The sequence below is a fragment of the Carassius gibelio genome, chromosome A8 (assembly GCF_023724105.1).
Source record: "Carassius gibelio isolate Cgi1373 ecotype wild population from Czech Republic chromosome A8, carGib1.2-hapl.c, whole genome shotgun sequence".
In the NCBI taxonomy this organism is placed as follows: Eukaryota; Metazoa; Chordata; class Actinopteri; order Cypriniformes; family Cyprinidae; genus Carassius; species Carassius gibelio.
This window is the reverse complement of record NC_068378.1, coordinates 7,730,129-7,742,675: the sequence shown is the minus strand read 5'-3', so window position 1 is coordinate 7,742,675 and position 12,547 is coordinate 7,730,129. Positions and strand designations below refer to the sequence as shown.

At 38.6% G+C, this 12,547-nt stretch overlaps 1 protein-coding gene across 1 annotated transcript in view; it reads right to left on the bottom strand.

Annotated features, from left to right (window-relative positions):
* Positions 1 to 409: 409 nt before the first annotated feature.
* LOC128018304 (transcription factor 7-like 1-B) overlaps positions 410 to 12,547 on the bottom strand; it is a 53,888-nt gene continuing 41,750 nt past the window's right edge. The window contains exons 5-12 of the mRNA XM_052603748.1: positions 9,421 to 9,553; positions 9,238 to 9,340; positions 9,048 to 9,131; positions 7,139 to 7,279; positions 6,839 to 6,998; positions 6,525 to 6,632; positions 4,744 to 4,795; positions 410 to 1,294 (exon numbers count right to left, since the gene is read on the bottom strand). Of these exons, the coding sequence (XP_052459708.1) occupies positions 846 to 1,294; positions 4,744 to 4,795; positions 6,525 to 6,632; positions 6,839 to 6,998; positions 7,139 to 7,279; positions 9,048 to 9,131; positions 9,238 to 9,340; positions 9,421 to 9,553 (1,230 nt within the window). The 3' untranslated portion in view covers positions 410 to 845. The remainder of the gene's footprint in view (positions 1,295 to 4,743; positions 4,796 to 6,524; positions 6,633 to 6,838; positions 6,999 to 7,138; positions 7,280 to 9,047; positions 9,132 to 9,237; positions 9,341 to 9,420; positions 9,554 to 12,547) is intronic.

The following is a 12,547-nucleotide window of genomic DNA, read 5'->3' as shown; positions in this document are numbered from 1 at the left end:
AAAGAACCAGAATTTTTCAACATTTTTAGGCAAAATGAAATGTTGGCTGCATCAGAGATTCTCCTAAAAACGTATTGCAGCTTTTTTTGTTTTCAACATTGATCATCAGAAATGTTTCCTGAGCTTCAAATCGGCATATTATCATGATATATCTATCATTTTAAAAATCCGATCTGACACCGAACTTTTAAATGCTTGTGTATTTTTATTTAATTGTTTATCAATTATTACATATCTACATTTGATCTCAAACTAACTCACCCTTACTAATCGATAGCTAAACTCAGGCTACATATTCAACCACTCTTATATAAATTATGATTTTATTTAATATTTATTGATAGAAAAGATGGTTTAAATCATGACATAACCAATTTATTAAAAAGTGACCCCCAAGAAGACAATAACATTCATTTTTAGAAACAATTTACAAGTTTTATTTAACAAGTTCACACGCACTTCAAAACTGGGGTAGAGGGGTCATTGCAAAGAGGTCTAATAAATTGCCAGTACTATGAATTATACTCCAAAACTACCATTAATTACAGGCAAGCTTAAAGATTTTTTCCTTCTTGTCTTTTAAAAGTAGTTTTTAATACATGTATTATTTTATACAAGTTTACTGAATAAATGCATCAAATAAGAAACCAGTTCCAAAGTAGACATTACAAAAAAATACATTGTTTTATACAGACACAGAAAAGCAGGTGATCAAATATTGACCAATAATATTTATTTCCTTTTCACTTGTCAAAAAAGTTAACCTGACATCTATTTCTCCAAAAGGTAAAAAGCAATATACAGCATTATGTAAAAGACATTAAGAGAGAATTGCTTTTGAAGAGTCAGTCAGCTGATTTAGTTACTAAAGAGAGCGGCTGGGACTGGAACAAAGCATGATGGGAGTGAAGAGCGGCCTGGTGGAACGGGGAGGACGGAGACAAGAGAGAGGCGTGCAGGGAAGCCAAGGGGAGTGGCCGAGACAAAAGAGGCGGGGTTGACCGACTGCCTGAGGAGCTGGTTGGCTGGGAGGAAGAGGAGGATGATGAAGTACATGAGGATGAGGAGGCTTTGGAGAGTAGAGGGAAGTGATGGTGGCGGTCAGGTTTGGTGGTGAGTGACAGCGGCTGGGCCTGCTCCGAGTGAGTGGGGGCGGGAGCGGCGGGCGAGGCCAGGGCCGCAGAGGGCGTGGCTGGAGAGTCCAGCATGCTGCCGTGGGAGGAGGCCGGGCTGTCAATCATCTTCTCCTGAGGGAAGTACTGCACACATGGCTTCTTATTCCCTGCCGAGAAATCTGAAAGATGACGGAAGTCACACTAAATGAATGATGAGGATTTCCAACCGTTCAGAGTTAACAGATTTGTTAAATAACAGCAGAGATGAGAGCAAACTTAGCAGAAACAGGGATACACGTGCACAAACCTGCAATTTTTAACATTCATCACAAATCAAGAAATTATTATTTTTTTAAATCTTATTATTAGAGCCACTTGTCATTATTTTTAAATGCCCTGAGTTACTTTTCATTTTCCCACCAAATTCTCATTGCCGCAATGCATCTATATATATATCAAGGCAGGGATGTGCAACTGGCGGTCCGAGCAGTGTCTTTGAGCACGGCCCACTCGATCATATTAAACTCAGATGATCAGTTTTGTAACTAAGCCATGGAAATATAGCATTCAGTTCATGATCTTAATACTACCTCCAACCAGGAGAGGTCGCTATAGTTTCCAGCCACCAGGAGAAGCACTCGAATTTGAACATTCACTAATATTAGCGAAAATAAATGAAAAATTGACTTATTTTCCAGACAAGATGCTAAACAGATTATCATTTTACCAAGTTCAAAAGGATACCCATATGTTCGGAAACGTTGTAATGAAAGATTTAAATTTAAATCACTATTACACCTCTGCTCACAAAGAAGTAGGAAATATACACCTCTAACGCCAGAGTTGCACTTGCCTCAAATTAGGTAAAGGTTAAATGCATAGTCAACGAACCTTTAGTGCCAATTTCAAGACAGAAATGTTTGCACTGAATTATGTTCTTATGGTTTCCACGTTTCCTAATTTGTCTAATTTATGATTTCAAGAGGTCTTAAATTTGGGGAAAAGACAAGAATTGCAATGTGACTATTAAACTTCAAAAGGCTATGATATGATTGAATAAATATGAGCGCTGCATGTTTTAAATCCTCCTGCGCAGCTTTGTTTCCAGCAGCTACCGCGGAAACCACTGTATTTCTGCCATTCTGTAAGCGCCTCCTGCTGACAGAGAATGAATCTGCACTTTCAATAAGCTGTTTTTGTTCAGACCAATGTGAAAATCAACCCATGTTTGTAAATGTGATCCGTCGGATTGACAAGCTAAAGCATAATAAAAATCGAAACAATTAAGACACTTAGATATATTTTTATGTTCTTTAATTAGTATGAAATTATAATTTTATAAAAAAAAATCTTACTTTTTACAGTCATTAACAGTTTACTGTGTTACCAAAGACATTGACCTCACTCATTTGGTATTCATTTTATATGTGCAGGTCTTAAAAAGCTCTTTAAGTCTTTAATTTTATATTATAGTACTATTTAGAATAATTAAATTAAATTAAATTTATGCATTTAGCAGACGCTTTTATCCAAAGCGATTTACAGTGCATTCAGGCTATAAAATTTTACATATCATGTGTTCCCAGGGAATCGGACCCCCAACCTTGCGCTTAATAACGCAGTAATATCATGATACCACCACCATTTTATCATTATAAAGTATATCTATAAATGAAATGCTAATCGACATAGCCTTTATCACTGATTAGAATGCAATGAAATATTGTGTGCCTTAATTATTCTGTTTAAGAAGCAACAGGGAGGGGATTTATGTTAAACACTCGACTGAAATTATTAATTGAATTTGGAGTAAAAACGTTATTAAATATGATATTTTCACATGTTCTCAGATGGAGCAGCATTTACTACACAGAGTCGTAGTTCACTGAGAAGATACGCAAACAGCTGTCATTATCACGAACGATTTCTTTGATTTCATAATCCTACAATTATATCATCTGCAAATATGAACGGGATTTTGCAGAGCTTGTAAAGCCACCTTCACACTGCGATTCCAGAAATACATGGGTAATGTGTCCCGGCAATTGTTCCCGGGTCGCTAGATTTTGCGCCTTCCACACTGCCAGTGATTACCCAGAAAATGTGCATGCATACAAACACAACCCGTAAAGGTCCCGTAATGAAGCGTGACATCAAAGTGTGACGTGTAATGTACGAGTCGAAAACGCCGGACATGTTAACTTTCACAGAAGCAAGCGAATGATCTCCGCTTCAGCGCGGAAAGTGAGGAACAAACTGATCTCTGCTTCGTTAGTTTGCACATATTTTTTTCGTTGTGATTGTTGATCTGCCTTCAAGACACTCACTAAAAGAGTCACACTATAACGTGCTTCATCACTACGTCCCACCCTTTAAGGCATGAAATCTGGCTTTTGTTCGCACAGCGCTCATTCCGGGACTGAACCCGGCAATGTTATTAGTCCCCGACATGGGATCAATACCAGGACTTGTTTGCTTTCACACAGAAGGCGACCCAGCAATGTTCTGGCAATTTTTGGGGGTCTGGCGTAGTGAATGCTGCTTCACCTGAAAACAGGTGATGGAGATTTACAGCTAATTCACACGACAATCGCAATTAATTGCGTTCGATTAATCATGCAGCCCTAATGTACAGTACATTTGTTTGTTGCAAATTTACAGACCATGCAATTGATGTTCACATTAGCTTGTAGGGGTAATATTGTTGAAATGGGGCTGAAATGAGGCTCTCCCCACACCGCTTTATCATATACAAACCAAACTTGGTGTGTGTTATAATAATTATAATCTAAGTGTATCTGCAAAATTTTGGCACAGCACCACCTAGTGTCGAGGAGATATTTTTTTCCCTTTCGAACGCTTTGGCCAAAAAACACAAGACTGGTCTCTTTAGATTTAATGCAGCATTACATTAATAAGAATCAGCTGAAAAAAAGTACAGCGTCATGTTTCGTTATCTTTATGCAAAATATCATTTGATTTTGGGGTGAAATATGACCTAGACATGTTCTTCTAGACATTTTTAATGAGATTCACCCATACAATACCAAACACAAAATGGAAATGGTGTTGTGTTAATTTATTGACGTCACTGTACTCAAATGGTAGACGTAGTCGAGGATGAGATCACAATGAAGAGTGGGCTGACCTCTACAGTTCTGACACTGGCTGTCTAAGAGGACGTTCACACAGGACACGTTCGTGCTTCAAAAATAGCTAAACTGAGCGCAGCAGAATCAAACAGAAGGTACACTAACAATAAACACTTAGTTTGCTTATATCTCTCACTCGTACATTAATCAGATCGGTCCATTGTTTTAAAACGGAAAGCGATTCACTGAACTGATATGGCCTCTCATTGCTAATGGTGAAGTATGATGAAAATATAGCAAGACGTGGTGCAACTGCCAAAGACGTCCATTCGTTGCATGTATATATATATAGACAAATAATTAAACCATAGAAGATCCTGTGTGAACGGCCCCTAAGCCTGCAGACATACTGTACCTGTCTGTACTAGCACTGGACCTCATAAGCTGCATGTTAGCAAGGAGGAGAGAGCGCGGTTAGAAATGGACAAGGCGAGAGAGAAAAGGCTGTGCGATTGTGTGTGTGCGTGCACGCTCACCCTCTGGTGTTGAGTCTGTCTTGTTATCTCTCTTCCTCTTCTTCCGCCTGCCCTGGAGAGCAAAAATACAGAGAGAGAGAGAGAGAGACAGAGGACGAGAGAGATGGAAATAGAGTTAGAGCGATAAATACAGAACGAAGCAAAACATAAATAAAATAATAATAGAGTTGAGTGGACAAAAGCATCAAAGAAGTGCAGTAATGTAATATAAAGAACATTTGGAACTTTCCATGAATAGGATTCAAAATTAGGCCTAAAATTCTTTAACAAATGATCAGTGAATCGAGGTAGTTAACTTTTAGATGCGTCAACCTCTGGCTGTCAAACCTTTTCTGGTTTTGTGACTCTTTGTTTGAAACACTGATCGGTGTTGATCAGTTTGAAACACTGATCGGTGTTTTTTTTTCTAGTTAGAAACCTTAAATAAACATCCAAATTAATGATACCATTTATAAAATGTATCAATTTATCAGCCAGTAAAAACAGGGTAACAGAGCTTGGCGTTGGGGTCCTGATCACCCTGTCAGGGTTTATTCTGAGATAACAACCGGCTGGATGTACATTATCCCGCTTATTACACGGCTACTTGCAACATAAGTAAATAATTAGACACAAAATATTGATTTGAATTTAAATATTTGAACGCAAAGCTTCCGTGAACACAGCAGTTGTGAGCAAGCGCCAAGTTCAAACTAAATGGACATTTAAGGGAAACGGTGCAGGCAAACCACTTATTACACAACAATTCACCACATAAATAAATAAGGCATGTGTAACAGCTCTAAGTGAATGAAAACACCCTGCAAAGATTAAAATCTGAAAGTGCACCATGTATAAAGTTATTGTCTGTCAAAAGAAAGAGTCGACTCTGAATCATTGAAATGAGTCGTTTTTCAAACGAATCCCGAGCTGTTTCATGTTGAAGTCGATATGAAACATTAGCATATTTCCAGTCCACTTGTTGTTCTTGTTGCGTTGGTCTGAATGAAAAATGCAAATTAACTGTTTGCCACTAGATGTTGCTTTTGGAGCGTAACCGCTGTAAACAAAGCAACACTGTGCTCACAAACACTGCTTTATCAGACATTACAGGCAAGATACAGGCTGATTAGTGTCACGCAAAGGAGGAGTTTGGAAAAATGAATCGTTGATCGAATCATTTGAGAGTCACTCATTAAATAAAGGTAAATAAATGCATATTGCATCCATGTCAACCTGTTGTTGGGGACTCCCAAAACCAAAATATGAACCTTTCATGACCCATAATAGGGGCAATTTAAAAATAAAACCATAAATAAACTGTTACTTGAAATAAAATACACATTAACTAAAATAAACATTTCCAATTTAATTTGGTACCAAACTAGCTATACCTAATTATATACCTTATAAGATGAATAAAAATGGCAACATAAGTACTAACAGAAACAATTACTGAATTAACAAATCCTAAATCCTACTTTTAAATGAAAATGAAATTGAAAATATAAAAAATAAAATAAAAACATCTCCAACAGCATATTAAATGACACCAAAACAACACTAGTTATAAATGCACTAAATATCATTCAGTAGAGGCTAAGTAGTTCGGGACAAAACTAATGTAATGTAAAACTCTATGTATAATTTATAACATTCTAACAAAAAAAAAAAAAAAGGGATTTCTTCCTCTATTTCTTTACTAAAACAGCAAGTGAAACCCAACCGTACTGATGGAAAGTGCAATTTAATAGTGTACAAAAGTGAGAGTAAGGCTGTGTGTGCTGAAACGTCTGACTCACATAGTTATCTCGCGCGGACCAGCCAGGGTAGAGTTGAGAGTGCAGCTGCCTCTCTTTCCTGGCCAGCTCGTAGTATTTGGCCTGTTCCTCTCGTGATAGAGAATGCCACTGCAAACACAAACACCACAGTCACTTCATCAATTTCTAGATTGACAATATACAAATATACAGAACATAACAAAAGCATATACAAATTTGAATATGTTAGGATATAAGGAATCATTTAAGGAATGGTTAATATAGGCAAGTAGGTAAGATTTTTTTCGGACCACTGTGACTGGTTCACTCAAATGAAGACTAAACTTTTCCCTCACCCTGCGGCCGAGGATCTGGTTGATGGCAGCACTTTCTTTCAGCGTGCACTCGGCCACCACTTTGGCCCTCATCTCTTTCATATAGAGCATGAAGGCGTTTAGGGGCTTCTTTATGTGAGGTTTCCTGTCCTCCTCCTTTTTAGTAGGGACTGGAGACTTTCTGCAAACACCAACACAACAGGTGGGTCAGCCTTTGTACTGGTGTGTGTGTGTGTGAAGGAGTGACAGTGAGAAAAACAGATATAAAAAAACTACAAGGAAATAAAAGAGGAGGGAAGTGTATTGTATGTGTGTGCTTACGTATTAGCCGCTGGGCTGAGTTCTCCGTTGGGCTCTTGTTTAATAGCTGGGGAGACGATGGCTGGGTGAGGGATGCCTGTCTGATGAAGGCCGTGAGGATGATGAGGAACGATATGAGGAGAAAAGCGACTGGACACCAAACTGCAAAGAAAGCAAGCGTTGATTAAGCGTTACCGCCTTCTGGAATAAAGGAAAGCACATCTTCACAATCCAATCTTACAGGATTTGGCTAAAGTGGACCTGTATTTCCTACATGAGCACCAAGGCCCAATGTGTGCAAACCACTAAACCATCACTCCGACTACATTTACACACTTTGACCTTCAACGTCTCAAAATAACTCAAACATCCCATAATAATACCCAAATACTATTGGCAATATACAATGGATCTTTTTTGCTTGTGAAATTTCAGTAATGTTATATCACATGGCTCTCTTTACTGTGAAGTATATATTTCTTTTCAATTCAGGACCAAATGGAAGGAGGGATTGAATCAAACATACTAAAATAGGTCTATTCTCAAAGTGTAGTCCTGTATCACACAAAAGCCAATGCAGAAACTCGCTTGTACTGACAACGGTTGTAAAGGACTGGAGGAGGACGGACTATTGATCACTATGAACTCTCTATGAATAATTCAGGGATCCCTCACGTCTCAAACAAGAGAAGCTCAGTACAGAGCGTTCCTTTTTTTAATCCAGTGCTTGCACTAAATCAAGAGCTGCTCTGTCGATTCAGATCCGTTTCATCTTGAGCGTGTACGACTGGGAATTAAACTCCAAACAAACTTTTCATGGTTAGGAAATTGTAGCGTAAAATACCACAGTACATGTTAAAGAAGAACAATTAAGAGAAAAATGGATTATGGTAGTCAATTTGGTAGTTTTTTAATTAACATACTGCATTTCTCACAAAATTGTAAAGACCACAGATGCTTTCAACAAACCAGGAAACAAAAACTAAACGGTAACTTTGTTTTAAGGGGACATTGCTACAGTCTAATTACACAAATAAGTACTAATATTAATGAATTAAATGTGAACATGGACCACAAGAGCAGTCACAAGGGTCCATTTTACGAAACTGAGATTTGATGATAAATCGTCTGAATAAATAAGCTTTCCATTGATGTATGGTTGTTTAGGATCGAACATGTTTGGCCGAGATACAACTATTTGAAAATTTGGTACCTGAGGGTACAAAAAAAAATTGAAATACTGAGAAAATCACCTTTGAAGTTGTCCAAATTAATTCGTAGCAATGCATATTACTAATCAAAAATGTAGTTTTAATATATTTACAGCAGAACATTTACAAAATATCTTCATGGAACATGATCTTTAATTAATATCCTAATGATTTTTGGCATAAAAGGAAAAACAATAATTTTGACGCATACAATGTATTTTTTGCTATTGCTACAAATAATCCCCAGTGATTTAAGACTGGTTTTGTTCTCCGAGGTCACAAATGTACTTACTATGTTGATGGCCTGTTTGGTTTTGACAACTCGACCCATCTATTTTCTAAACGCATGCTATTAATCTAACTGTGAAAGATTCAGCTGCACTTATTTTTTTGCAATATAACTGACTTTTTAGGCCAGCCAGCTTACTCTCTCGATCTCTGTTTTTATATGAAACTCCCAAAATCTCAATTCCAATCAACAACTGATGCACAAAACTAAATCAAAATCATTGTTTTTGATAATTCGCTACACTTATAAAAGATCTGTCACTACTTCTATTTCATCAAGATTTTAAACCTTTAAATAATCTTTGTGCATTCTATCCTGATCAATTTAAACTGAAATACACCAACGAACTCTGTGAAGAGAGTCAATGTGGTGACTCTTCAAAACCTGATGTAGAATGGGAGAATGAATCAGTCAGCCACGCACAACTCACCTGGACATGGACGCATTCATGGCAAGAGCTGGGTAAGGGTGACGGAAACCCCCGGCAGTGATGGGATACATGGGTTGACCCTGCCTGAGATGCACAGAGAGAGAGAGAGAGAAAGAGAGAGAGTGAATCAGAGCGAATCAGTATCAATCAGGCTGTGTGGGTCGTATCTATGAACCTTTGGGATACTCACTGTGGGACGAGCCACCCTAATGGGTGAGGGATCTGCCCCATGGCTCCAGGAGACAGTGGGTAGTAGGGGGACAGCTCTGAGGGATGGGGGGTCCGAGGAATACCTGAACCAGAGGAACACAGTCAGTCAGTCACATGACGAAAGACAAAAAGTCCAGTTAAAAGCAAGCAGAGCGTATAATACCTGTCTTTGGGTCCAGGATCTCCGGCGAGAGGTGGGCTGGAGGAGTTCCTGGAGAAAAGTGTTCACTGCTGTAGGTGATGAGGGGGGTCAGGGGGTGCATGTGAGCATGCTGGACCACCGGGACCTTATTAGACTGAAAGAGAGAATGAGAGAGAGTCAGGCCCAGACTCTTTATAAAGACTAGGGATCAAAATGAACCCTTTCAAGAGTTTTGTTTGATAGTGTAAACATTACAATTGCTTACACGTAGTGATAGTGAGTGAGAACAGCTTGAAATGGGAATAATTATAGCAAGTAATACAATAATTCAAGACTAAGTCATTAATTCTATAGAGTGCAACCATGCCTGTCCACTTCTTCAGCAGTCTATCCATCTACATATATGCATATCTATCTGTGTGTGTGTGTGTGTGTGCTATTGAGTTCTCTGATTGGTGGACATTTCTTTGCTAAATCATTGGAAATGTAATTTTTCTTCCTAAAATGTAGCTGTTAATGCAATTATAAAAAATTAAAAATAGAGTATTTAATAATGTGGGGTGATGGTAAAAAAAAAGCACATGCAGTCGACTAACAAACCTTATAGATAACAGTGTGTTTGCTTTTAATAACTTCAATTATTATACATCATCATCAATTCCCCTAAAGAGAAAATTAATGGGATTTTAACCTCCACAATCCCACTTGTACTCTGCTTTACATTTGATTAGTTTTGCTTTTTTACATATATATGTATGCATCATAAATTAATGACTCAAGCTAGATACCCATAAAGCACGGTTTACTCAATTAGCATCTTTGTTCTTTGTGTTTTTGGGCTATTTGCTTTATAGCTTGTAATGAGTTTATTTGCTCTTTATTTTACTACCGACTGTTAACTCGTCTTGAATAATTGAGAATCTGAAGCAATGATACTTAACATGTCTTAATTGAGAAATACTCAAAGACTCTTGCCATTGTTTTAACTTAATTAGTTGTGCAGTGAATTTACATTTATGTGTTTTGCAGATTAACAGTGTCAGACGTAAAACCAAAATGGTTTTTGAGTAAAAAAAAAAAGTCCAACGTTTGCTTGTGTATGAGAGGATATACATGAGGATATATATCTATATGCATGAGTGACAAGCATAAAGCAAAATGTCTGTGCACCAAGGCATGCTGGGAGAGCTCAGCCTCAAACCCATTGCCAGATCAAAGCCCTATGTACACAGCATGTCCTTCACTAAAATCACGGTAGGTTACGCATCAGTAGTGCACGATGCACATGTAGTGCATGTCATTATGACATTCATTTAGTGTTATGAAACCCAAATCTCTATGAATGACTGAAGTTGCACAAACTAGTTCACATTTGTCTGTTTGTTAGCAGAAGCGAGCGAGAGATGTTGTGGTTCGGGCAGCACATCTGTAGGACTGAGGAATGACTGCATCAATATTTCATCACCCTGAAAACATTGCTGAAACCACAGCGATGTGATTCTGGAGTCTGGGCGTGAGAAGAACTGCATTATAAGGTGAGGAGAGAAAATATAAACCATCTCACTAGTCACTCCACAAACTTTATTTGACAACCTCCATGACACGGTGATGGCAAAGATAAACATTGAATACGGTCAAAATGGTACAATGGTTTGGTGTGGTGTAGAAAAACTACGTTGGTTCTTTATTTTAAAAAAGCACAATGTTTTTTTTTCTTTTCTTTTGATTTTACAATACTTGCATCACGTTGTAATATGGAGCGATAACCAAGTAAGTTATTTTTCATTTGTTTTCTTAAAAAAAACTAAGGAACCTCAATATTGAAATGGATAATTATTTGAAAAAAAAAATCCTTGAAAAAAAATTCTGTCAACAGGGGGCAGACTACAGTGGGGACGGTCAATCTGTGGCACCGAAAGACTCAACAACTTTTAAAATTCACTAACAAGCTGTCAACTATTTCCCAGCATACACTGCCAAGTCGAGGGCACTTTGGTATTCACTATCTACAGAGCACGAGTGTGAGAGTACGTGAAAAATCAGAGCTGCAGAAAGGAAAGCTAAACGGTGCTGGTGTGGGTCTGGAGCTGGCAGAGATCCGTGACAGTCTGGCCAAGAGAGGAGCAGAGGAGAGGAGAGCGGCCTGCTGTTGGCCGTGGAGGGTAGGAGGATATCGCTCAGCCAAACATGATTCTCAATCCCTCACATCTGAGAGAAATTACTAGGCAAACAGCCCCTGGGTACAAGAGTAACTAACAAACCAAACAACCTCCTGAGCCCTGTGTGTGTGCGCTGCTCTCTCCTTTCCAGTGGGGGAGTCTGAGTCTGAGGAGTCTTTTCAAAAGAGGAGGAAAGGGGAAAAAATAGGGCAGAAAAAGAAAAGAAGGAAAAAAGGAGAATGCATGGCATGCTGGGATAGCTCAGCTTTGTTTGTCATTTGAGGCAGGAAGCGGATGTGAGAGTGGGCAGAACGTGACATCAGCATTTAGCACACACACACACACACACACACACACACACACACACATTAATGCTACTGACATGGCTACCTCAATGTCTTTTTGTGCATGGGACTTTGGGTTTTTCAGTCCCTTATGCAACAAAAATCTCAAAAGATTGAGAGAAACTGAGTGAGAAAGACATACAGAGGATCATGGAAATTTATGGCTGTTCCTTACTTCTAGAATAACAATTCTCCACTGTGTTGTACTGAAAAACTCCCACACAATCGGCGGTTGGTTGGGGTACAATATGGATCCCAATCCTCAAGCCACAAAGCTTTCCCATCTGAGGCCTCATCGCTAGGCTAACTCAATCAACTGACCTAGCTTATCACATGCTGACACACAGTAAAACATTGAGGCCTCCATTGTATTCTCTCTTACACACACACACACACACACACACAGTAAAGGTTGTGCAGCATACCACCAAGCAAACCTGTCTTCTGAATTATTGAACATTCTGGAGGGAACAGAATAACACATTAGCATAGCAACCTTATGGGCTCAATCTGAGGGAGCCAGTGTGTGAGTGTGTTTATGGGAGGACGTGGGACTTGGAAAGAAATAAAGGATGAATACTAACAGCAGATTGTGCAGTTTAATTGCCTGGGATTGTAAAGAGAAAACATAAAATGCTGGGTGAA